The sequence below is a fragment of the Suricata suricatta genome, chromosome 8 (genome assembly GCF_006229205.1).
Source record: "Suricata suricatta isolate VVHF042 chromosome 8, meerkat_22Aug2017_6uvM2_HiC, whole genome shotgun sequence".
NCBI lineage: Eukaryota > Metazoa > Chordata > Mammalia > Carnivora > Herpestidae > Suricata > Suricata suricatta.
Genome location: NC_043707.1, coordinates 72,626,131 through 72,652,941, shown reverse-complemented (window position 1 = coordinate 72,652,941; position 26,811 = coordinate 72,626,131). Strand labels below are relative to the sequence as shown.

The 26,811-nt window shown below is 41.5% G+C and overlaps 1 protein-coding gene, 1 long non-coding RNA gene and 1 pseudogene across 3 annotated transcripts in view; 1 reads left to right on the top strand and 2 right to left on the bottom strand.

Moving 5' to 3' along the window:
• Window positions 1-791, bottom strand: part of LOC115299860 — a 5,170-nt gene extending 4,379 nt beyond the window's left edge. The window contains exon 1 of the long non-coding RNA XR_003912369.1: window positions 691-791. This is a non-coding gene — a long non-coding RNA (uncharacterized LOC115299860). The remainder of the gene's footprint in view (window positions 1-690) is intronic.
• Window positions 792-6,956: 6,165 nt separating this feature from the next.
• WDR63 (WD repeat domain 63) overlaps window positions 6,957-26,811 on the top strand; it is a 74,431-nt gene continuing 54,576 nt past the window's right edge. Inside the window, exons 1-7 of one of the 2 annotated variants that reach the window (XR_003912367.1) lie at window positions 6,957-7,075; window positions 17,937-18,032; window positions 18,432-18,470; window positions 21,472-21,653; window positions 22,422-22,526; window positions 23,067-23,216; window positions 24,315-24,514. Coding sequence is in view for 1 of the 2 variants with exons in the window: in XM_029949382.1 (XP_029805242.1) it covers window positions 17,951-18,032; window positions 18,432-18,470; window positions 21,472-21,653; window positions 22,422-22,526; window positions 23,067-23,216; window positions 24,315-24,514 (758 nt within the window). In the remaining variant the exon portion in view is untranslated. The remainder of the gene's footprint in view (window positions 7,076-17,936; window positions 18,033-18,431; window positions 18,471-21,471; window positions 21,654-22,421; window positions 22,527-23,066; window positions 23,217-24,314; window positions 24,515-26,811) is intronic. The other variant, XM_029949382.1, reaches the window with a different exon arrangement.
• On the bottom strand, window positions 11,552-12,613 carry LOC115299858 (annotated as a pseudogene).

The window sequence follows — 26,811 nt, the reverse complement described above, 5'->3', positions numbered from 1 at the left end:
GGGAGGGAGAGAATCCTAAGCAAGCCCAACGCACAGCCCATACAGAACCTGATCTCTCTCACGACTATGAGATCACCTGAGATGAAATCAAGAGGTGGACACTTAGGGCACCTGGGTGGTTCAGCCAGTTGAGTTTCCAACTCTTGATTTTCCACTCAGGCCATGATCAGGTCAGGTTTGGTCATGGGTTTGAGCACCTCTGTCCAGCTCCATGCTGAGTGTGGATCCTCTTTGAGATTCTCTCTTCCTCTGCCCTTCTCCCCTGCTCACGTGTTCTCTATCTCAAAACATAAAATAAAATAATTTAAAAAAAAAAAAAGGAAAAATATCCTCAATCCTACTTAAAAAAAGAGAGAGAGAGTTGGATACTTAATTGACTGAGCCACCCAACCACCCCATATGTGGTGCATCTTCTATATGTCCCACAGAGATTCAGGCATTAGGGATGAAGCAGTAAAAAAGACAAAAAAAAAAAAATCTGCCCTTGTAGAGTTTACATTTTAGTGGAAAACAGTCCATGACCATAATGAGTACATTATAGAGTGTGTTACAAGGTGATAGATGTGGTGGGAAAAAAATAAAGGAGAGAAAGGAGAATGAGGAATGTTGAGAAGATGCCATTTCAAATAGCGTGGGGACAGACCTCATTGAGAAGGGAACATGTTAGCAAAAACCTTGAAAGATACCTACTTCAAGCGTTCCGGCGGAGGGAACAGCCGGCGCAAAGCAGCATGTGCCTGGTATGTTGGAGGAACCCCAAGGAAGCCCGTGTGTCTGCAGCAGCAGGAGCCACAGAGACAACTGGTGGGAAAGGAGGGGAGTCACCGGGGCCGGGTGGGTGATGCTGGACCACAACGGTAGCCCATTGTGAGGAGTTTGGCTTCCACATGGTGTGAAATGGGAGCCATTGGAGGGTTTTAAGCAGAGGACTGGCATGATTTGTCGTCTGTTTGAAAGGTGTATCCCTCTTGCTGTGTTAAAAATATATCCAAAAGGAAAAAACATATATGTCCTAAAGGGTGAGAGATGAAAGCTAAGAGGTTGAGGATGATGCTTAGGTTTTGCCTGCACCGCCATAAGGACGGAATTGCCATCACAGAGGGTGACGCAGACTGCAGACGAGCAGGTCGGTGGGGAGAATCAGGAGTTTGTTCCGAACATGTGTTTAGGATGTCTACTGAGCACTTCTCAGACTATCTGTTGGAGGCTCCTTGGTTTGGTCTTGTTTCCATTTCCCTCACAGGCTGATACTTCGGTCATACATAGCACAGCTAAGTTGCTAGAAGATGAAATAAAGACATTCAAAATAAAAACCTCAACTCTGTTCATATGTAACATAGTTACTCTATCAAATTGCTATAAAGTTTTTAAATACTTTTCATTTCTGTCCTTTTGTTGTAGATGCGTAAAGTGTTTCCACGGACTAGTGGACTAGAACAAATGTTTCCTGGCTGGCTTGACATGGCGGGCCACACTTGAGATAACCCTGCATTCAATAGTCAAGTAGAAATGTCTAGTAGGCTGCTGAATATTCAGATCTACCTTTTATCATTACCAAAGCACAGAAGCAATGTCTATACATTTAATGGAATTTAAGATTAATTCTGATTTGACAACTATTCACAGAGGATGCACCACATTTGCATCACTATGCTGGTCTTTTCATGGCAGTGCCCAGGGGAAGGAATAGATTAAGATCTGTGGGCAGTCAGGACAAGCTAATGATTTGACATCCCTTTATACTAATAATATTCTCTAAATTTATTCACCATATATCTAATGGAAATAGGGAAAAGCTGATTTCTGTTAGCAAACATGGGTACCTTTTCTTTACATTTGAAATAATTTAATGACACAATTTTCCAAATTAAACAACTTACAGAGAGCATATTGAACTATTCAAAATTTTAAACATTCCAGCTGGCTGAACTCAGAGACAGGAGCACTACCTGTGGGTTAAACCTTGTGATTTGTATCAAATGACAAAAATATTCGACACAGATTTTATTTCAGACCTGAAGCTGTCTACCTGATTGAGAGAAGAATCAATTTTCTCCCTCACCTCCTATGGAAGACGTTCCTTATGGAAAGCTGGACCAACTGACAACCTATTTCCAATTCACTACTGTGAAGTTTCATCTCTTTTGAGAAATGCCTGTGTGGTAGCAACATGGTTGCTCCCCACCTTTACCTGCCATGCTCTGAGGAAAGCACGATCATCCCAGATTTTGTAAATGTACAACTGAGATATGGAGGGTTAGTTTAACAGCTTCCCTGATGTCACTTATCTGGAAAGTGCCAAATTTAGGCTCCAACATAATTTTCTAACATTTTCCCCATAATTTTCTAACTTTAAAACAGTATTATTTGAATGACTCCACTTTAAAAAATATTTAAGGGTGCCCGGGTGGCTCAGGCGGTTAAGTGTCTGACTTCAGCTCAGGTCACGATCTTATAGTTCATGAGTTCAAGCCCCGCACTGAGCTCTGTGCTGACAGCTCAGAGCCTGGAGCCTGCTTTGGATTCTGTGTCTCCCTCTCTCTCTGCCCCTTCCCCTCTGAAAAACAAACAAACAAACAAACAATAAATAAAATATTAAAGTACCTTAATGGTCATAATCATTACCCATTTGGAACTGATATTTCACTGGCTCTTGATGCCCATTGATATTATAGGACTATCACTACTGTACAAAGACTCTCCCACCAACTCTTACTGCGTGTAGAGAATAGAGTCTCATCTATACCTACAAATAAGTCCACTCTGCCACCACATGGGCCCATATTTTCCTCCTCAGCTCCTGCATTGGGCCCCCTAGGGATATCTGCTACCCACAGCCTGCCAGCAATTCTGGTTCAGAGAGGGGGATGAGAAATGCCTGTCTCCTCACTTTAACGTTGCACATATTCCAATGTCTTGTTGAAGTTTTAGTTCATATTTTCTACAACTGCCACAATTGATCTTGTCCTCCAAAATCTAAAGCTTTGTCTCCAGGTCAGACTGTTCTATTTTCTCAATTCTGAGGCTGAGTACACTTCTAGGATGCTCCTCAGTTCCTTGTGCAATAGGTTGTGAGATTTTCCTCAAGCACTTTGCAAACATGTCAGAATCCCAGCAGTTTAGGGTTCAAACAAGGACTCTCTTCCTCCCGGGCATACTGATGCAGGGAGAAAAAAAGCATAATGACTCCTATTCACGGTCCTCAACCCCTACTTTCTGAGCTCTTTGAAAAAAATTCGTAAAAAGGGGTGGGGGAGTCATTCACTAAAATAATAATTAGCCAAGAGCCACCTTGTATCTAATTTGTCAGATTACCCTTCTATAAATCCAATCTGAAACTTACCAAGATGATTTTAAATAATCAGAGAAGAATTTTCAACTACAAATTCTTGACTCATTACATTTTCACTCAACTAGTAAGGCTGAAACTAATTTTTAAAAATCTTCACATTTTAAGCAAATTTAATTCAGCACCTCCCAGAAGAGCATGTCCATGTTCACCAGCCATGGTAAGAATGTTTCATTTCTGACTACTCCCACAAAAGAAAAGATGTTTGGTCAATCATTTGTAATTTAAATTTGGAACATGAAGAAATTACTAAACATCTTCCATTTAATTTCTAACTTTCTGGGTATCATGAGTTATGACTCATTCTTCCAATGGTCATCCCCTTAGGGTGTCTCTAAAGAAAACATGACAAAAAGGCTTGATGTCTCATCCAGATCACAAGGTTATGATCTTTACTTCCTTAAATTTGACTGCAAAGGATGATGATTTTTTTTTTAAGAGAAGGAAATTCTTTGGAAGAATGCAAAGACACTTTTGTTAGATAGCCTTATCTTGTTCTCAAGAATAGTCAAACAATCCAACATATATTTTATTAAATGCTGAGCTAAATGATAGAGATATAAAGGAATGAGACACCATCCCCACCCTGAAATCCAGGGGGGGGGAGGGGACATCCATATAAACAAGTCACACTTGCTATAATGGAAAAACAGAGAAAAGAGTGACTAATTCTTTTGGGTGCCTGGATGGCTTTACAGAGAAGGTGATATTTGAGTTGGGTCTTGAAAAATAAATAGGAGTTTACCAGGTAATGAAGATGAAGAAAGGCACTATAGATGGAGGAAGAGGTGTGGGATGAACAGATGCACTGTACACAGGACATGGCATCCGGGAGGAGCCTCCCGTCCTAGGACAGATCTCTGGGCCTGTGGCGCAGAGTGCTAGTAGGGGGGATGGAAAACCACAGCACCAGCATGTCCCAGCTGCCTGGGGCTTCTCTGAGTTTATTCAGCTTCATGTCAATTTTAATTAATAGTGGTTTAGACATTTCCCCCAGTTTTATTGAAATGTGATTGACATACAACATTGAATAGAGATTTTAGATATTTTAAAAATGAAAAAAGGGGCGCCTAGCTGGTCTCAGTCAGAAGAACATGAGACTCTTGTGAATTCAAGTCCCACATTGGGGGTAGAGATTATTTAAATAAATAAACTTTAAAAAATCATTAAAATAAACATGAATACATTGTTAAGCAGAATACAAAAAGGTCATGAATTCTTTATATGAAACAAATTTCCCCCAGTTTCAGAAGTGTCTTTCAAGCTATAACTCTCTTATCACCAACCCCTGGGGTTGAATGCCCCTTGGCTCTTAGGGGCTTCACTTGAGAAGCACTGGGCTAATATGTGGGTTGAACAGGAAACAGAGACAGGAAATGAGATTAAAAAAATAACTCATTATCTCCTAGATATCTTAAAGCATCTTTTAGGATGGTATTTGTACTGGGTTTCATATGCCAGATTGAGAATATTTAAGCAAGGTGATGTCAAGATTGAACCTCTATTGTAGAACACCATGATAACTTGGCAAAAAAATTTGAGAGGAAGAAACAGAACAAGTCAAGAGACTACTACTGCCATCTAGGTGAGAAACGAGGCCTTCCTGAGATAAGGCAGAGGTAGTGAGGATGGCTAAGAAGAGACTGCTTGAGAGAGAATCTAGGAAAGGAAAATGACAGGACCTAGTGACATGTTTACTGCAAGCCCTGGGAGTCAGGAGTGACTCTCAGATTTCTAGCTTCGCAAACCTATGAGCAATGGATACTATTACCTAATGTAGAAAATAGAGAAGGAAAAAGTTTCCAAAAGTACCTCAAAGATATCTGAAAGACCATGAGTTGATTTTGCCTCTGCTAAATTGTGATGACTGTGGTACAGTGATTTATTCATTTAATATCTTCATCTAGCAACTATTAAACACCATGAACTAAGCTAGATATGTATTTAAAAATGTCCAGTAGGTAATGGAAATGCAGGTCTGAAAGAAATTTAAGAGAGGAGGCTGAAAATATAGAAATGAAAGTCACTGATGTGCTTTGAAGGATGCCTAAAGCTAAGGGGACCAGATATGCCACCAGGAGAGCAGAGAACGAGAAAAGAAGACTCACCCTGAGCCCAGGAAAAAGTAACCTTTCAGTGTCAGGGAGCAGAAGAGCCTGGAGAAAAGTTGTCACAATGTCAAAATCATAAGTCCTCCTCCCAGTTTTTAAAAATGATTTCTTGGGGCGCCTGGGTAGCTCAGTCGGTTGAGCATCCGGCTTCGGCTCAGGTCATGATCAGCTCATCTCATGGCTCGTGGGTTCAAGCCCCGCGTCAGGCTTTGTGCTGACAGCTGGCTCAGAGCCTGGAGCCTTCTTCAGATTCTGTGTCTCCCTCTCTCTCTAACCCTCCCCTGCTCGTGCTGTCTCTGTCTCTCAAAAATAAATTTAAAACATTAAAAAGTTTTTAAAAAGGATTTCTTTAGTAAAATTTATTAGCATTTTACAAAAAAAATTCTTCAGAAATTTGAAAGAATATATGTGATCTTCCTACACACCATGTGAAGTCATTGCATTTAGGATCGTTATCTTAAATGTCATGAATCTATAAGCCTCTTCTCAATTACGCATTTTCATTTAAATTGGGTATATGAAATTAATTTGGTGGCACCTAGGTGGCTCAGTCAGTTAAGCCTCTGACCTTTTGACTCAGGTCATGACCTCATGGTTCATGGGATAGAGCCCTGGGTCAGGGTCTGTGCTGACAGTATGGAGCCTGCTTGGGATTTCCTGTCCCCTCTCTCTCTGCCCCTCCCACACTCACATATGGGTGCGTGCTTCCTCTCAAAATAAACATTTTTTGAAGTATCTTTTAAAGAAATTAATTTGGATTAATTACTGTGGTCAATTGTATTACTTTATTAAATTCTGCCAGCCTACAAATTAGGCAGTTTTAATTATTTTTTAAGGCAAAGGGGGAAACGACGTCCAGGGAGATGAGCTTCACTGTGTGAATCCCATAGGACCCATAACCACAGAAAAAATGAATCTTAAGAGTACTAAGGGATTTAATCTTCTCCCCCAGAGACTTCCAGTATGAGCCAAACTATACAAAAATTATTTTGGCAAGAGGAAAATGTAACATATCAAAATTCTGGGATACCTACGACACCCATTCCAGCCAGATTTTATCTCCTTCACACCGGAATCTAGGGCAGGTTCCTGGGACTGCCCCCAGACCGCCCAGGGAGTAAGCAGAGCTGTCCTACGGGGTTTCGAGCCCTCAATCTGCCTCCCATCCTTCACTCCCTGCTGCTAGCGATCAACCCCAGAAGGATTCATCTTTGGGTACTGCTGCACCGGGTGAGAGGCAAGGCTGTCCTCTCACCACCCTCTAAACAGGAACCCACATTGCCCAACTCGTTCTTGCCAGTGGAAAACGGAGCTGGCCCTTGTTCAGGATGCGTGACGGCCGCATCACAGCAACCAATCACAAGTCTGCTCTCAAAGAGACGGCCAGGGAGCTGGCACGGTACTGGTGGTGGTGTCTTGTCAATCTCAGCAAAGGAGCCGCCTCTTTTCTCTTAGCAACGGATGCGTCATAGCAACGGCTTGCCAGGAGCTGCCGTTAGTGCTCTTGGGACTTGCTTTTCTGAGAGGAGAGTCAAACTTCCATCTCCAGCTCCCAACGGGCTTTCTCCAGGGAATTGCAAAGAGGCTTCTTTCCCCTTCAGGTTAGCAGTATCAGGTAAGGGAAGGTCTGAATGGGAAAGAGGCTTGGAAGACAAGGGTTTTACTCACTCTTTCAAGGGCTTTTTGAACACTCGCTGGGCCAGCGATGTGCTTGACGCAGTGAAGACTGCAAAAAACTACAAAACTTTCCCTGATTTCAAAGAACTTCCAGCCTAGCCAGGAGACAAAAACGGCAGTGAGAGAGCAGTTAACGACAGTTTAAGAACTGTGGGGGCGGGCACTAGGGCTCGTTCACAGGTAGTATTGCACTTTGTCTAGCACATTACTGCGCGTGGTAGGAGCTCAATAAAGGGTGGATGGATGAAACGGAAAACAGCATGATCCTAGCACAGAAGATCAAAGAAGAAAAGATTAGCGTGGGCTGAAGTAGAGAAGTGACTTCAGGATTATTACAATTGGGCTGGAGTGGATGAAAAGTAAAGATGAACGGAAGATTAACTCCTTGAAAGTAAGGGCCTTGTCAGACTCCTCTGATGGTGTATGTTGCATGCTGAATGAATTCACAGCAACGTTTCAGGAAGCTCTGAGTTTGCGGCCTTCTGCATTTGCAGAGGTCTGGCATAATTACATGGAATGTGATTAGAAAGTCGTCAGGGAGAGGCGACCGGCAACTGGGTGGCTCAGTCAGTTAACCGACTCGATTTCAGCTCAGATCATGATCTCAAGGTTGGTGGGTTCAAGCCCGGCTTTAGGCTCCTCGCTGACAGTGTGGAGTCTGTGTGAGATTCTCTCTCTCTCTCTCTCTGTCTCTCTCTGCCCCTCCCTTGCTTATACTCTCTCTCTCAACATAAATTAAAAAAAAAAAAAGAAAGTGTCAGGGAAAACAAGAATTTTTTTCAGCCTGAGTGAGAAAGCTGGGGAGGCTTCAGAGAGAAGCTTGCATTGGAGTTGAGACTTGAAGAGTGAGTAGAATTTAAGGATAGAAATGTATGCATGGTGGGAAGCAGGAGGGGTGAAGAGGGAAGGGGGTCCCCAGAGACAGAGATGGGAAGGTATGGGGGCTGTTTGGAGGATGTGGGTAATCCTGTGAGCTGACCTGGAAGGAAGATGTGGTGAGGTGGGCCGTGAAGCGGGTGGAAGGTGATGTGAACAAGTTTGAGTTTGATCCTGCTTTGCAAAGTCTTATCTGCAGACCACTAGTGCAAGACTACTACGTAGTGATGTTTGAAAGTCAGAGTCCCAGGCTCACCCCAACCTGCATAATTACTGTAGATCCAGAAAATTTGCTTTTTGAATGAGCTCCATTTCTACACTCCTGGAGAACACCACTGTGGACCATTGGGACCCACATTAGATTCTGCAGTACACAGGGAAGTGACTGGTTACTATCTGCATTTTAGAAAGAGAGCTCTGAAGGCCTGCTCTGTGAGTAACTGTTTTTGCTAAAAACAGAGGCATCCAAGCAAATGAAATGTTCCTAGTCTATGGGAGGTGGGGAATGTGTGGGTAAAAAAAATTTACCTGTTTATTTACTAAACATTTGTTGAAAAGTATGCATTTGGAAACAAACCACAGCAGTATTAGCACGTGTGACTTTGTCACCAAAAGAAATTATGGTTTTTTTCAGAGTTTATTACGGATGTTACAGATTTATTACTATGCTTATCACTTCTTCAAAGTCAAGGTAGTAATTAGAACTGTTGCCAAATCTTATTATTTAATGTGTTAATGAGGACGCACATGAGTTATTATATCATAATTTTTAAAATAGTTTGATAACTGTCTCCCTTGTAATCTCATATTTTTGTTTGAAGCATGGGCATCACCAATCTGCCAAATGGGTCCATGGCACAAAATAGTTAGGAACTACTGGTATGAGAGGACATGTGGAAGGCCTGAACCAGAGGAGGCCGTGGAGAGGAGGGCATAGATTTCATGAGAAATTTCCAAGGCAGAAGTGATGGGAGAGTGTCTCCTTAAATAAGTTAATATCCAGTCTTGGAAAGAGGGAGGAGTATGTTGGAAGGGGAGAAACAAGAGTCATATACTAATCAGGAACCCTGTAAAAACAGTTATGTCTAGAGGGTGGAGGTTTTGAACTTGTCAGAAGATGGCTGACGAGCCTAGGAGAACCTTAAAGTGAAGTCAAGGTCTTGGGGCCTGACCAAGAAGCAGCATTTCTTGGAGACACATTTACCGGACTCCCAAGATGTTAGTCTTGGGTCTTATTCTAAATCATTTTCAAAAAAAGAAAAGAAAAAAAAAAAAAGAAAGAAAGAAAAACAAGGAAGCATTGATGAACTTACAAATAGTTTGGGAAGAGAAAAGAAGATGATGACCACCCAGACAAGGTCAGCTAATTGAAGTACATCCGGGGAAAGATACTTTCTAAAGTGTGAGAAGGTGCCAATGTTAAAGGTCTTCTCAGAATTAAAGATCTCACAGCTGGGAGTAAGCCACACATACATACAGGTAACAAAAAAGAACGTGCAAACAGGTATATGTGTTACAGCAGAACAAAGTGAAGAAAGGAAGCTTAGTAACTGTTTAAATCGCTGCATTACATCAATTGTAATTTGTCACTACATCTTCATCTGCAGCAGTTATCTTCCTGAATAATAGAAGCATCCTAAGAAGATAGTCAACAAATCTTGAAAGTGATTTTAGAACCACGTCCTAGACAGCTCTGAATGCAAGGCTCCTTTGAGTCCGTAGAGTCCTAACATCTTGGGAGTCTGGTAAATGTGTCTCCAAGAACTACTGCTTCTTGGTCAATTTCCACCAAGACCCTGACTTAGCACAGGTTTTTAGCTATTACGCAGAGGACTTACCCAGTACTTGCTTGTCACTCTCTAATGCCTTTGCTGTTAACATGGAAGGTAGGAAATGTGTCCTTGAGGCACTTGGCTGGCTGGCTGAGTCTCTAACGCATGTGACTTTGATCTCAGGGTTGTGAGTTCGAGCCCCATTTTGGGTGTGGAGATTACTTAAAAGTAAAATCTGAAAGGAAGGAAGGAAGAAAGGAAGGAAGGAAGGAAGAAAAGAAGGAAGAAAAGAAGTAGTAAAAAGATAGTCTGGAATGGATGGATTAATTTACAAAGCATATAAGTGGTTTTAATTATCAAAAATATTTATATGGAACACATAAATATTTATAAGTATTATAGTTCACAAGTTCTGTTTTAAAATTCTGTCAGCTATTGTATCTTTGAAAAACAAATGTAATACAGGCTACTGGAGTAGGTGAATCCTTTATTTTAAGAAGAGATGAAGCATATCTTCTGCAACTCTCAACAAGAATTAAGAACAGAGAAAATGTGATGAGCATTTCAGAATCATCTTAACAAAGTAATATCTGTATTGAAAAATTCTTATGACCCTTTAGTAGTCAATTTAATTAAGAAAAATTTGGAATATAACATAGTCACTGCATGAAATATGCAATTTTATGAAAAAACTTCTTAGTAAGACTTGCTGTAATTTTAAAGTAATGTCTTTTTAAAATTTACCAGATATTCTTTTAATGAGAATTATAAAAGACCAAAAACACTTTTTGCAAACTGCCTTTTTTTTAAAGAAATGACTTACTTTTGATTAAAAGTACTGTGTAAGACAATGCCTTCTTTTGCAAAACCAATAAATACAAGAACAAATTTTAAACATGTGACTTGTCCAAGATACTTGGAAGAAAAAAAGCCTGTTTTTTTTTCTAGTATTAAAAAAAAAATCAGTATTCCCTAACCCTTCAAAGAATAAGTTCAAAGATAGGACTCAATGGGAGAAAAAAAGAGACAGAGACAGAGACCATCTTATAACTGCTTTAAATACCTTCTATCATTTTTCTGATGTTACCTCTCCTTTCTGGAATTCATATCTTCAGAAAAGAGTTGAAATTTAAAAATGTATAATGAACTGAGGAATGGGGGAAAAGAAAATACATACTGAACACATAGGTATAAGTTTTAACATAAACAATTATGCGTATCAAAAAGACACTAACTTTAAAAAGGCACAAAAAAAGTCAGGAAAAGCCTGAATTACAGAAAAGAAAGTCAAATTTATTTAATGAAAAACTAGAATTAGTAAAAATTAGCAAATACACACACAACAGCACTGTTTGACTAACAAAGGGAAAAGCAGTGGTCCAAGAACACTCAATATAGCTTGTCAGTTAAAGAAAACACACACTCACGCAAACTGCGGGCACTCACACAAAACAAAAACCTGGTATTTTTCAACAGCATACTCAATCTACAACACAAATTCTGAATTATTTTACAATGCTTCCTTTCTTAATACAAAAGATGCCCATCTTAGTTGTGTATATATATTATTTTCAGTGGCTTACTGTTGACTTATTTTTTTTTAAATTTTCTTAATGTTTATTTTGACAGAGAGAGACAGAGCATGAACAGGGGAGGGGCAGAGAGAGAGGGAGACACAGAATCCGAAGCAGGTTCCAGGCTCTGAACTGATGTGGAGCTTGAGCCCGGGAACTGTGAGATCATGACCTGAGCTGAAGTCTGAAGCTTAACCGACTGAGCCACCCAGGCGTCCCTGTTGACTTATTTTTAATTAGTGTTACTACATGCAATTGTTTCCTGTATTTAACAGTCTTTCCTTTTACTTACCTTCATGTGTCTAGCTACCGCCTACCAAAAGTTTAAGATTGGTAGGCAGACAGGTGCCTTATTCTCAGTGAAACTGAATGCAATGGTTTTAAGCACTTGCCAGAAAATGTTTGACTGCCATTTCAACACATGGAAATAGTTACGTTGATGCCTAAAGTGCCATTTTTTGCAAAAAGATATTCAATGCTGGTGTCAAAGACCAGGCGGTCGCTATTCATAGCGGCTGTTGCAATTCCCTCACGAATAGACCGCGAAGTCGCTTCCCAAGTCAATGACTGCCTATGACCGTTGAGCTCAAGTTGGTAAACAAAAATTTCAGTTTCCTTGCCATTTCCTATCAGCTGTGCAATTGCAAAGAGCTGCTGGTGATCATCGTACTTTTCCTGTTCCTCCAAGACTAACATAAAGTGGGACTGCATCATTTCCCTGTCCACAGCACCCCTGTTGCGATGAAAACTAGATATCCTCTCCTTGTTGTGCTGTAACGGACTTATGCTGATGCATCACCTGGGGGCCGGATGGCATCCACAGAGCCTTCCACTTCCAGGAAGCGCCAGGGCACGGCACGAGTAAGGCCTAAACTCGCAGACCTCTTCATGGTGGCTTTCTCTGTGTGTGGCAGTTCCCTCACATCCAGAAGAGGCATCCTTACAGGGGGAAAGTACAGAATCGGCCACTTCCTCCAGCGCCAAGCTGCAACTGGATCCCAAAGGGCCCGGTCAGGTTGGACAGTGTGTGAGCTTTGGGGCGACAGTTGCTACAAACAAGATGGTGACTCTGACACTGAAGAATGGGTGGTAACACGCAGTCACAGCAGACCGGACACTGAAAAAGACCCGCCCAGCTCTTCTTGGATGCAGCTGTGCCAGTTAGGGTAGGCACCCTGGGATGGCGCATGCTTGTAGGTTTCTGTCGAGAATGCACTTGCCCTCAGGAGGCTCACTTCTGTGGGCGGAGAGCGCGCTCAGGCCAAAGTCCTGGCTCAAGCGTGTTCCAAAGTCGCCACGAACGCCGGCCACCGGCCACCTCCTCTTCCCCGTGCGGCACCGACGCCACACCCTGGGCCGTCTTGAACGCTGTGTCACACGTCCTTAAAGTAACGTCTTTTATTTGGGATTTAAAAAAAAAAGTAAATCTACATAAGAAATTAACGTTGAATAAATAAGTGTATTTTTTGAAATGACTTAGAGTAATTATTCATGTCTAGAGATCTAGAGATCTTCAATTAAAAGTGATTTATTTTCTAGACACAATATTGATAGGGTTTCTATTATTGGAAGTGACTATGAAGTTAAACAAAGAAGCCTTGCCTGAGACACAAAAACAATGTAAAGTAGCTACCCCCAAAGTAAATAATTTTCTTTTCAGTTTAGACTATATTCAACAGGCTGACGACAGCTAGTGAATTTTTCCATCTATGAAGCAACTTAGATACTGTGCTTTTAATTAAGAATAATTAGGACCTCTAACAGCCTACAAAATAACCTGGTCTTCCTTTTTCCTTGGTAGCTAGACAATATGTTAGACATAGGAGTTAATATTTGTGAAAATAGCAAATGAGCTGTTCTGGTAAGGAAGCACACACGTAATGTTTAACCCAATTTTGTTACCTAATGTACTGCTGGAAAATAGACTTTGTTTCCCTCTGCATATTGGAAACTGAGCCAGATTACCCACAGATTGTGCAATAGCAGCCTTTGAAAAAAACTGGGCACATGTGATTACTTAGACTATTTCTTGGGTTGATTGTGTTAGATTGATAGCTATATATTCAAGCTTAATACCAATGCAGCATCTCCTAATCCCTGGAAACAGGAATTAAGGTTGCAGATGAAATTAAAATTGCTAATCAGCTGACCACAAAATAGGGACAGTATCTTCTATTAACTCAGTCGGCACAGTGAAATCACAAGGGTCCTTAAAAAGTAGAAGTGTGGGGTGCGGGGGGCGGGGGCCTGGGTGGCTCAGTCAGTTGAGTGTCTTACTTTGGCTCACATTCCGTGGGTTCGAGTCCTGCGTTGGGCTCTGTGCTGACAGCTCAGAGCCTGGAACCTGCTTGGGATTGTGTCTCCCTCTGACAGCACGGAGCCTACTTGGGATTCTCTCTCTCCCCCTCTCTCTCTCTGTTTCTCTCAAAATATATGAACTTTTTTTTTAAGTGAAAATGGGAGGGGTGCCTGGGTAGCTCAGTCAGTTAAACATCCAACTTTGGCTCAGGTCATGATCTCACAGTTCATGGGTTCCAGCCCCAAGTTGGGCTCTGTGCTGACAACTCAGAGCCTGGAGCCTGCTTTGGGTTCTGTGTCTCCCCCACTCCTGCTCTGTCTCTTAAAAATAAATAAATATTAAAAAATATAAATAAACAGTGGAAGTGGAGAAGCGAAGGTCACAGTATGCTATGTGAGAAAGATCTAACCCACGATTGCTGGCTTTGAAGACAGAGGAAGAGGGCCCACAAGCCAAGAGATACCAATGGCCTCTTGAGCAAGGAAAGAGATTTCTCCCATAAGATGCTAAATGAATGGAACACAGTCTTGTGACACCTTGCTTGACATCTTGGGTTTAGCCCAGTGAGAGCCATGTCAGACTTCTGAGCTACAGAACTCTTAGGTAATGAATTTTGTGTTAAGACACTGAATTTCCTGGAATTTGTTAGAGCAGCAACAGAAAACTAAAACAGCATGCATGCAGATGATTCCACAGATCTCAGGTGAAAACCTTCTGTCCACACTGGAAATTCATAGGCCAAGAATGGCAGAAGGAAACGGGACACCAAAGAGTCATTAGGCCAACCTTTTTGTAGCATGTGCACTGTGCCAATTATGGAGTTTACAGTCTATGGACTAACTTCACATGCCTTAAATTAAATGTCTGACCATTCCTTTTAAATCTGCTCTTCCCCTGGGATCCCCATCTCAATAAGCAGCAATCCCATGCTTTCAACCCTTTAAGTACAACTTGCTGAAGGCATCCTTGGTCCTGTCTTTTTCTCTCAGACCCTACATCCAAGTTGTCAGCAAATCCTATTGGCTCTACTTACAGAATAAACGCAGAACCCAACCACTTTCCATTCCACACTCACCTCCCTGATCTAAGCTGCCATCACCTGTCCCTTGGATTGCTGACTATCTCTTCACTGGATTCTCTGCTTCAGCTCTTTCCTCTCTGCAGTCTTCACAACACAGCAGCCATAGGGTTATTAAAATGCAACTCAGATCAGGTAAAGAAACTCTGCTCAAAACCATTCAATAACTCCTGCCTTATTCAGAGTAAAAGCGAAGTCCTTACACATGACCCCTTGTGGCATATTACATACTTGTCCACAACTATTTCATTCCCAATCATTACCTCCCCTGCACAAGGATCCTGTATGTATTCCTCCCCCATGATCAGGATCAGCTGTGTGACTTGCTGGTCATTAGAATATAAGCAGAAAGGACAGTGTGCCGGTGTCACAGAGAAGACTCAGGAGGCATCACACAGTTGTGGGAGCTCTCTCACTTTTCTGCCATGAAAGTAGAGGCTGTCAAATGGGGGCTGTTTCTTCAACCCGAGTCCCAGGATAAGACTTGAAGCAGCAGCTGACCCACAGCCACAGCACAGAGACTAAGAAGAAATAAATGTTTGTGGCTGCAGGTCACTGAGATTTATTGCCATAGCAAAGCTAACTAATGTGCACCTCATCACCGCTCTGACCAACTTCATCTCCTGGTCTTCCCTTACTCTGCTCTAGCCATAATGACCTTCCTACTGTTTTTTAAATATGCCAAGCATATTCCTGCCCCAGAATCTTTGCACTTACTATTACCTCTGCCGGGAAACACCCTTCCTCACCCAGATATCTGCATTTCTGCCCCCCCCCCGCCCCCTTTTCTTAGGTCTTTGCTCCAATGTGACTTAAGTGATGTCTTCCCTGATTGTCCAGTATAAAACTGCAACTTCCCTGCTCCTACACTTCCTCTCCCCTTACTACCTGACTTCTCTCTGTAACAGAGAGAAGTAATTTATCACAGTCTAAAATACTGATGATGTTGCCCCTTTATTTGTTGCTGTCTGTCTTCTAGAATGTAAGCTCTATCAGAGCAAGGATTTTGCCTTTTTCGTTCACTGCTCTATTCCTAACACCTAGGACAGCATCTGGTGCATCTAAATTGTTCAATAAATGTTTGTGCGATGACTGGTGGTGGTGGGGGTGGTGACGGTGTGTGTGTGTGTGTGTGTGTGTGTGTGTGGAGGGTGAGTCCAGCTGGTATCCAGCGTGTTTGCAGTATCTTATTTTTAAAGTTTATTTATTTCGTTTTGAGAGAGACAGAGTGAAAGACCTTGAGCCTGGGGGAAGGGCAGAGAGAGAGGTCGAGAGAATCCCTGACTGTGTGAAACCCAAACACAGGGCTTGTGAGATCATGACCTGAGCCGAAATAAAGAACCAGATGCTTAACCAACTGAGCCAGCCAGGCATCCCTGAGGATTCTAAGTCAAATGCAGCTGGAATAAAATATGTAGAGGGGTATGTTGATAAAGAATTTTCTAAATAAAAGACTGGGCCCAAGATTTGAAATTATAGTGAGGCTGAGAAGTGGGATGGAGGATACCGGACAGGCAAGAGATTTAAAAAGTAGAAATTCCTGAGTTGTCAGAATCATAAAATATTGATTAAATCATAAAATCACACTTTTTTTTAGGTAAAGACAGTGATGTTAAATAATTTCATTTGTGATGAAACACTGCAAACAGTTACCACTGACACCCAAGGCATAGTCTTGTGCAAAGATGGAAAGTGTGGGCATTGGGGCCAGACTGGGGGCTCTCACCCTGACTCTGCTGCTCATGCTTTGGGTATCCGTTCAAACAAGTTTCCTGGCCTCTGTTGTCATCTTATAAAATGGGGATGAAGATAACAGTTCCCATAAAATGCTAACCTACAAGAGTTGTTCAAGTTACATAACTAATACACATGAAGAACTTAGCACTGTACCTGGCACACAGTAAGCACTAAACAAACATGAGCTATCATTATTATCTTTTGAAAAAATACATGCAAAGGAGCTGAAGTGAAAAATGTATATCACAAACACACACACCCACGCTTTGGACCAGATTTAGTAATCAAGGGACTAGGCAGAAAATGCAACTCAGGATATTCTGACTGGAGGCTGTGAGCTAATTTTCAGTCTGTGTTTATTTATAAAACAAGGCAAGCCAGTCTGATTGACATGACTGAGTCAAGGACAATGGAATTTTATTTCATTACATCTTCACAACTGCCTTATGAGGTAGGTTTTATTGTCATCATTCCTGTTAAACATGAATAAACTAAGCAGCACCTTGGTGGCTCAGTCGCTTAAGCGTCTGACTCTTGATCTCAGCTCAGGTCATGATCTCGCAGTTCATGGGTTCGAGTCCCCCATCAGGCTCTGCACTGACCAGGAGGAGCCTGCTTGGGATTCTCTCTCACTCACTCACTCTTGCTCTCTCTGCTTCTCCCCTGTCCAAGCTTGCGTGCATGTGTGCTCTCTCAAAATAAATAAACTTAAAAAAAAAACATGAATAAACTGAGACTCAGAAGGTATATAATTTGCCGAGAACCACACAGCTGCTAAGAGAGTCTGTTTTTCTTGCTGCTTAGGCTCCTGAAATTGCACTCCTAAACCATCTAAGAAGATGAGACAGGAGTGACTATAGAGATGACAAGGATTTGACGTGATAGCAAACGATCTCAGCCAAAACTGACGAGCAATTCCACAGGAAGCCTTTAGAAGCGCTGTCTGACAGCACAAATAAGGACACAGTGGGTAGAGGCACACATGCTAGGATAAAAGTACTGCTTAAATGACATAAATTTTAAAAATTATGTGCACGTATGTATGTTGCAGGCCTGTGTCTGCCCATGGATTTTAAGCCTGCCTTCGTTGTTGGGGCACCTGCTGGGGAGCTGGGCAAAGGGCAGCAGACACTAACTCCCTGGGGTGGGAACAGCAGCAAGGGGGGGGACCAGTGTCCCCCATCATGTTTCCATGGCAGGGCCTATGGCTGAAGCCTTGAGGGCAGGCTGGTCGCTTCCATGCGCTCCTGCTGAATGGCCCCTTGGAACGGCAAGAACTTATGGGTAAGACTGTTGTTACAATAAACCTTTGGTCACAGAACACCCATCCTATGAAGATACACGTTCCTTTAGCTAAAGGGAAAGCTTCGAAAACATACTCTTCTCATGTTTTGCTAAATGGTAACGCTGACTGTTTGAAACTATAAATCAGAATTTACTAATGACATTATCTCTTTATACAGCCTAAGTCAGAACCATGGCTCCAAAAGCTCAAAAACAAAAGAGCTCTGATGGCAACAAAAAAACCAAACAGAGAAAAACCAAACAAACATTACCTGGTAGGATTGTTTTTTCATTAATGGGATTTTTATGGATCTGTAGTATAGTATCTGTATATCTATTAGCAGCCAACATGCTTGTGGTTTTCTGTATCAAATAAGGAAATATGTTTGCTGTCATCAAGTCAAACATATGGAATTTAAAGTATGGACATTATTTATTCTTATTTTTTATTCATTTCATTGCAACATCCATTAAATGCCATAGCATTTATCACAAAGACAGAGTTCTGTGGAAAAATATAATTATTCAAATTCTATTTAATCATTTATAAAATAGTTTAAATCTTCATTGGGTACTTATGTTTATGTTTGTGCTTCAAGGCTTGGTAAAATATTGTGATAAACTAAGACACTTATTTGTCAAAAATGTAAGTTTGACATCTTATTATATTCTAGATAGAGAAGAAACAGAACCTGCAAATATGGAGAACATAGGTAAGTGGAAGTATAATTTAGAATTTATGATCCCCATTTTATAATATTTTAAAATGCAATAAGCAAACAAAAATACAAATTGAAGCGATTAAGATATACATGAGCTAAAATTACATTGTCTTTAAGAATATAAAATGAAAAGTGTTAAAGAAAGAATAAAAAGTAAGAGTGGAAGAGAGAATTTCAAACAGAAGTAGACTTGAATCGAGCAGTCCCTTGTAAACAAACATGGTGTGGTTACTGAAGAGACTACAAAGTGTTGCAAGTCTGCAAGTTATTGCTTTTATTAGAATAAAATTTTTGAGCCTCGGCTCATGGACAATATTTATCTGTACTTCATGGTAAGATTCCACTATTTCATGTAAAGAGGCTAGTGTTTAAGAAAATAAACTAGAACTTAGACAACCAAATTAATGTTCCTACTTTCAGAAGTTAAATCATCTTATTCCAGTAGGACCTTTTGTATTGGTTTTTGTTGTTGAAACTTTCCTCTTAGTTTTGACTGGGTGATGTACGTCATGCTTAGAAACAGTGAGTGGTGAGAGAAGGAAGATCTAAAAGCCTTGTAGGCTGTAGTGAGGGCTCTGACTTTTAGTCAGGTAGGGTGGGAGCTATAGGTGGTATCTAAGCAGAGGAGTGATAGAATGTGACTTGCTTTTAAAGTGTCACCCTGGCTACTCAGCTGAGAAGCTGAGTCAAGGACAGAAGCAGAGGGCAGTCAGGAAGCTTTGCAGCAGCCTAGGGAAGAGACGGTGGTGGCTTGGGCAGGGGGACAGAGCGGGTGGAGGTGGGGAGAAGGTAAGAGGACGTCAGCTGACAGTAAATGGCACTGGAACAGGGCATGCTGTCCAACAGATAATTTATTGAATTAATGAATGTACCACCCAGGCACTTGGAAGTCATCTTTGATGCCTTTCTCCTCCTTAACACTTCCCCATCTAAACATTCTACTTCTGTCAATGCCACCCCTGAAGTATATCCCCTCCACTTCAAATGATCTCCACAACTCTCACTTAAGATTGGTTCCCTAGCCCCTAACTGCTATCGCTGCTTCCACTCAGCCTCCTTCAGTCCATTCTGCACACCACTTGGTCAGGTCTCTTTCCTGCTTAAACTCTCCCATGGCTTTACTCTGTCATTATAGTGGTCCTGGCCCCATCTTCCTCTCTGACTGTCTCTCTATCCTCTCCCCCCCCCCGCCACCTCCAGCCACTGCACCCGCCAGCCTACAGTCCACCAGCCTTGCTTAGCGCAGAGCATACCAAAATTATTCCTGCCTCAGGGCCTTTGTTCTTGCTGCTCGAATAGATCTTTGTCCAGATCTTTATGCAACTCTCTCCTTTTCATCATTCAGATCTAGACTCCAATCCAGCCTCTGCCAGAGGCCTTTCTTGGCCTATCTCTCCTTCACTTAGCACTGTGTTATTGCTTTCCTAGCACTTATGCTGAGTCTGAAATTAAAGTACAGTTGAGTCTTGTTTTTCTTGGAAGTTCTGCACTGTTGCCATGAGAACTGAATTAGCAAGTATGGAGCTAGTGCTCCTAGGGTCAATACAGAGTTAGGTTCCTGTGCGCCTCTGGTCACAACATTTTCATTAGCCAATCATACATAACCTGTTTAAAGAAACCTTCTTAAATACATATTATTGATTCGTTAACATTGAAGTCACAGCCAACAGCACTACAGCCTATGCCTGAACAATGCTTATCTAATACACATATTTTCTCCACAAGGCACATCACACAAGGCACATTCTTGCATTTAGGACTTCAGGACTATGCTTGGAGGCCATTTTAACTGGCAAAAATCACCAATTAAGAAAGCACAGAAATAGGAAAAACGTGGCACTAAATAGACAGTAGGAAGGACATTTGTTTACAGTTTGAGGGCTGACATAAAGTAGCAGAGCATCACCGTTTGACCTCAGCTGGAACAGTGCACATTAGGCAACTCAAAGTTTTTGCCACTCTAAACATGGCTGCTAATGATGGCAAAAAGCACTGTGACTATTGATGTTGGGGCTATAAACAAGTTTAGCAAGTGAATCTGCAAATATAAAATCTGTGAATGATGAAGATTGGCTGTATTTATTTCTTTATGCATTTATAACCTATTTTCACCACCTGGCTGGCCCTTAGACATTCTCTCTCTCTCTCTCTCTCTCTCTCTCTCACACTCACACACACACACACACACACACACACACACACACACACACAGTCATAAAAACCCTCACAAATTACCTGGATAATTGTATCATAGAGCCACTAGGGTAGGGGGTAAATATTTTTTGGGGGGGCCAGGGCGGTAAATATTTCTATGGGAAAGTAAGCTCCAAATGCCATTTGAGAGACCACATGCACTTCTCCCCTTATTGGCACATCTGTTGAGCAGTAGGGGAAAAGATGTCAGGACACCTAGGTGCACTGGGTCTGAAGAGGACAGGACGGGCCTCTGGGACCCTGGGAGGGTGGAGCAGGGGAGGGAGTTTTGGGGTAGATGCAGAGCTGAGGCTGGGACTTGGACACTGGTGGTGAGAAGAAGGATAAGACCATGTGGAGACAGACTGAGAGAGGGGAAAGTGAACAAACTATTAACGGAGGCTCTCACTTGAGAGGTAGTATTCAGGGTAATTGTTAGTTTCTTCTTTTCATTCATCTATTTATTTATTTTATGTTTCTTGTAATGGATATAATTACTCTAAAAATAAGAACAATGAGGGGCGCCTGAGTGGCTCAGTTGGCTTAGCATCCAACTCTTTACTTGAGTTCAGGTCATGATCTCAGGTTTTGTAGGATCAGGCCCTACATCAGGCGCTGCACTTTCAGATTTTCTCTCTCCCTTTCTCTCTGTCCCTTTGTCCCCCTCAGAATAAATAAACATTTAGAAAAAGTCTTTAAAAATGTTGACCAAGACAAATATTTAAAGCAATATGCATGTTTCCTCTTAATATTTTAAGTGGTTACATTTAATGTCCAAAGTCTACTTTGCCTTCCCCAGGTCATCCAGAAATTTATCCTTTGGTGTTAACTACCCAGACCCAGGAAATATTTAACTGCCGAATAGATGAAGATGTTACAGATGGAAAACCTTATAAACTTATCAAAAAAGAAGATATTTTAGCAGACTTTAAAAACAGAGCTGCTGTGTCTGATTTCTACCCAGTCAAAAAAGTTATCCAGGTAAGTACAATATCTCTATGTTTCAGTCCCACCCAAGAGGTTTCTGATACATAATAATTAAAGCTAGAGAGCTTGTTGAGCTCAAACCTGGCATCCCCTCCCCCCACCCCATTACTCTGGGCAAATGCTAGCTTGTCCACACCTCCTTTGGGATCCTGCTTGATGATCTCTGAGAAGCACACACCTCTCAGTGACTGATTATTACTTCACACCCAGAAAAGTTCATCCTTCCCAATTTCAACTGGAATAGGAATCTACCCTTATTTTCCCATACTGCTTTTAGTTATCTATTTTTAATTTGAGAGAGAAAGAGCATAAGCAGGGAAGGGGCAGAGGGAGAGCAAGATGAAATCTTAAGCAGCATCACACTCAGCATGGAGCCGAAAGCAGGGCTCGATCCTACAAACCATGAGATCATGACCTGAACTGAAATCAAGAGTCAGATGCTTAAGCAACTAAGCCACCCAGGTGCCCCTGCTTTAATTTTTTAATTCGTAATTTAGGTTCTGACAGGTGTCCAAACGTGCTACAGAGTACCAACACCAAATAAAAGGAAGGCTTCTTTTTCCCTTAGAAATAAAATTGCATGGTAAATTTCCCTAGACCCACTGAGTTTTAAGAGCATTGTTAATAAAATCATTGTGCAAGTTGGGATTATGACCCATACAGTAACGCTATGGTTATCTTTTATGATTGATTAGAAAAATAGCAATTTTGCGTATGAATAAACTGAATGAAAACTGAGCTCTTTTGATTATATTCCTGTAGGAATATCCTGGAGACGAGCTTCTGGTTGTTTATGACAAAGACTTCAGATATGGACTTAACTTTTATCTTATTGGAACAGAAGAGGGCAAAGAAAACTACTTAAATGTAAGCATACCCCAAGTCCTTGCATTTTGTTATTGTTGGAAGGAAAAAATACCTCTTGTTCAGCTCTCTTTCCCTGAGGCCTAGATCCAGCTCTGGTACCTAGATTACGTAAGCGGTAAATGTCAGATGAAGTAAATCAAATATCTCAGAGTAGCAGATAGCCTATTTAAGTGTCCTTCATTGACTCAGTAAGAGGAGAAACAATGAATCTGGAGTAACATTGCTCTTGGCCACTCTTTGACCCATATTCCTGGCTCTCCTCTTGCCATCTCCACGACCTTGGGAAAGTTACTGAACCACTAGTCCACAAAGTGGTGGCACCAACCAGATCCATTTCTAGGGCTGTTATGAAGATTAAATGGGCTTTTCCCTCTTTTGTTTAATTTCCTTCTCCTAATTGAAAAACATGAACAAATACAAAAGAAAATCAGTAAGTGCTTAATGATTTTATATAAATGTAAAGTTTACGGCAGAACACATGCATGCAGCTATAATCTACTTTGGGTCATATATTTTAGAGTGCTATTTATTTTCCTCTAGTACCCAGAAGTACCAGAAGAACACGAAGAATATAAAGAGTATATTCCTGAAGATTTATATATTTATAGACCACCTATCTCTAAACCATGGGTTTCTTTGGGCAGTGAAAAAGAAATTGATGAAGAATCGGTTAAGGAATCTGCAAAGCAGGTCAGAGGTTTGATATGATCTTCAGTGTGTTACCTCTCTATAATGCTCAACAACACTTACTCCTGAGGGATCTATAAAGTTTGTTATGTTTGCCAACGTGGATGCGGTTTTTCTTTTGATAGAAAAATGGTTATTGTTTTGGATGTGTGGGTATTATGGGTTGAATTGTATTCCTCAAAATAGATACATTGAAGTCCCAATGCCCAGTACCTCAGAATGTGACCTTATTAGGCATTGGGGGGCACTAATCCAATTTGGCTGAAGTCCTTATTAAAAAGACAGCCATGCAAAGATACAGAGACACAGGGAGAACACCACGTGAAGAAGAAAGCAGAAATTGGAGTGATGTATCTACAAACCAGAGAACAGCAAGGCTTTCTGGCCATCGTCAGAGGCTAGTCTCAAGAGCGGCAAGGAACAGATTCTCCCTCAAAGCCCTTAAAAGGAGCCAACCCTTCAATACGTTGATCTCAGACTTCCAGCCTCCACACCTATGAGAATAATTAAAATAACTTCCCTTTGTTTTAAGCCACCCAGACTGTGTCATTTGGTTATGGCAGCCCTAGGAAACTGACACTGTGGCATTCCCAGAGCAGCCCCTGAACAGAAGATTTGTGTGTGAGGGGTTTTTTATGAAAGCGCTCCACAGAAGAATAGGAAAAGCAGCAGGACAGACGAGTAGCAGAAGTCCTACGAAGGATGCTATCTCAGGCAAAAGTCGTGTAGAGGGAAGGCTTTATTTAGCTTGAACCCCTCAGTGAACTCTGGCGTGTAAATCACACCTGAATTGTTCCAAACAGAAGTAAAGGAGATGGGCTTACTTATGTCTCCTACCAGTCCAACATTGATCAAAATGTAAACTGCCAGTCACTCTCTGTTCTTTGTACCTTTGTACAAAGTGGTCCCAGAAGCCCCAGAGCCTGCTCCACAGAAGAACAGTAGATGGTGGCCCTGGAAATGGAAAACAGAACTGGAGAGGAAAACAGACAGTATAGAAAGAGATTTTAGAGGATCTTTGCAGAGCACCAGTATTGTCTACTCACATCCATTTTTCCAGGGACTTGATTATGTTTCTTTTACTGTTTACACATGTTGCAGATTACATATATGATTTCTCGAAAACGACGTGAATTTGGTACGCCAATTAAGTTCAGGGACCAAAATGCTTCCAGTGTAAAAGACGCCTATATTGAATGTACAGCCTACTCAGATAAAAATTTTATCATTAAGCAACTGGAGAAAGATGTGGGCATGCAAGTAGTCCCCAATGTCAAGGACACAAGTACTCAAACAAAATGGTAAGTATGTGATGGCCTTGTATATTTTCAAAGGTGACTACAGTAAAATCTAGCAATATCTGTGATTATTTTTGAAAGATCTTTATAATAAATAGAAATGGCTTGACAATGATGACATAGATCTTCACAGAGTGATTCAACTCAGGGAGATCTACTCAACAATACCTTTTAAAAATCTCAATAGGGGAGCGCTGGGTGGCTCAGTTGGTTAAGCATCTGGCTTCAACTCAGGTCATGATCTCACGGTCTGTGGGTTCGAGCCCCGCATCGGGCTCTGTGCTGACAGCTCAGAGCCTGGGGCCTGTCTTCAGAGTCTGTGTCTCCCTCTCTCTCTGACCCTCCCCTGCTCATGCTGTCTCTGTCTTTCTCTCTCAAAAATAAATAAAACATAAAAAAAAATTTTTTTAAATCTCAACAGGGAAATGAGATACAAGTACATGAGACTATAAACACTATGAAGTGGGAAAAAAACCGATTCTGTTAGTCATCACACTACTGCTTTCAGAGAAGGGCTGTCTCCCACCTTTGCCTCCTCACTGCTAAGTGATCATTCTTACATATCAAATCAGATTATGTCAGGTCACTGCCTAGATCTCTTCTTCAGCACCCCACCACATCCAGAGCCCTTAGAATGGCATCAGGTCCTCCTCCCTCCATTACAAGCATTGCCTGCCACTCTAGCTTGAGCTTGTATGCTCTAGCTCCATGAGCTGCCTCCAGCTCAAGGACTATCTGCTCTTCCATGTCTCCCTGCCTTCGCCCATGCTGCTTCCCTATACAAAATGGCAAATCTGGAGGATGCCTCTTTACCCTTCAAGGTCCACTTCGGTGCCCCTTCCTCTGTGATTTCCTGGAAACACCTGGTACCCTTGATCTCGCTCTCCTCTGGGAGCTTGGAGGCATCTTTATTGTAGCACTAATGACCCACATCAAACACATCTGCTTCCCTGCCTGCCTGTCTTAGACCCAGAGCACTTTGAGACTACCCATATCATTTCACACATCAAGCTCTTCATTAAAGTTTATCTAGTGAATGAACTGATGTGAAATGGATTGCTGAAAGAATGCTTTGGTGACTTGAGTTAGGCTTTGAATGTTGTATAAATTGGAAAACATACTTAGCTAAGCCATGCATTTTTTTTAGGATTTAAAAAATACTATTTATTTTGAAATAATTTTAGATTTATGAAAGATAAGCCATGGATGCTGAATATGGTTTGGAGATATGCAGAAAGGAAAGACAGCCCAAATTTTTAAAAAGAATTGAACATTTCAAGGAGATGGGAAGACCAGAGTCTGCATATGACCACAAGGACACCAGCCTGGGTAGAGTAGAATGAGTAGCAGAGGCAGACTGAGAAGTGGATTCCCTGTGGTAGACAGTAAGGAACCTTGGAAAGTTCTGAAGCAAGGGAGAGGCAGGATGATAGGGCTATTAAAATAAGATGGGCCAAGCATAAGATGAGAGCAGAGGGGAAAAGCCTGGAGTTGAGAACATTGGCCAAGTAGGAGACCACTGCAGTAAAACAGGCAAAATGTGTCTAAATTAAGGTGGTGGCAGTAGGCATGGAAGAAAGGGTGGAAAGGAGACATGTGCAAATACAAAATGCCATAACTCCCATCATTAAAACAAAACAAGGAAAACCCAACTTTTTTGATGTCTCTAGCTATTCTAATTTCTCTGCTTTTCTTTATAACAAAACTCTTCTTCATCCATATTCTCTAGTTCCATTCTTTCTTCTGCCATTTTGTCTTGAGCCCACGCCAGACTTCACAAGGTCACCAAAGACTTCCAGTTGTCTGATTGACTAATCTAATATTCAGACCTTCTTTTCTCTACTTCTCAGCACTACTTTACATGGTTGAACATTTCTCCTTCTTAAAGCAAACCTTTCCAGTAAGTGTTATGGATGACACTCATTGAACCCATCCTAACCTACTCGCAGCTCCTTCCCAGTCTGTTTTACTGGATCCCTTCCTCGTAGCCTCTAAATATTAGAGGACCCCAAGGCTTACTCCTTTTCATGTTTTTCCCCCCTCTAACTAAACTTAATCCCTGGGTGAATTTATCCAGTCCTATGATATTAACCTATTGTCTGTTGTTGTTGATGATTTCCAGACCTGTGTCTTCAGTCTCAGCCTCTTCCCTGAACTCATTTATTGATCTGCTCACTTGAATTCCTAATATGTCTCTAAAGTTTAACATGCCCAACAACAAATGTTTTCCTTTTAACGCCAAACCTGAGACTAGCTGAATCTCCCTCATCCCAGTAAATAGCAGTGGTATTCTTGTAATT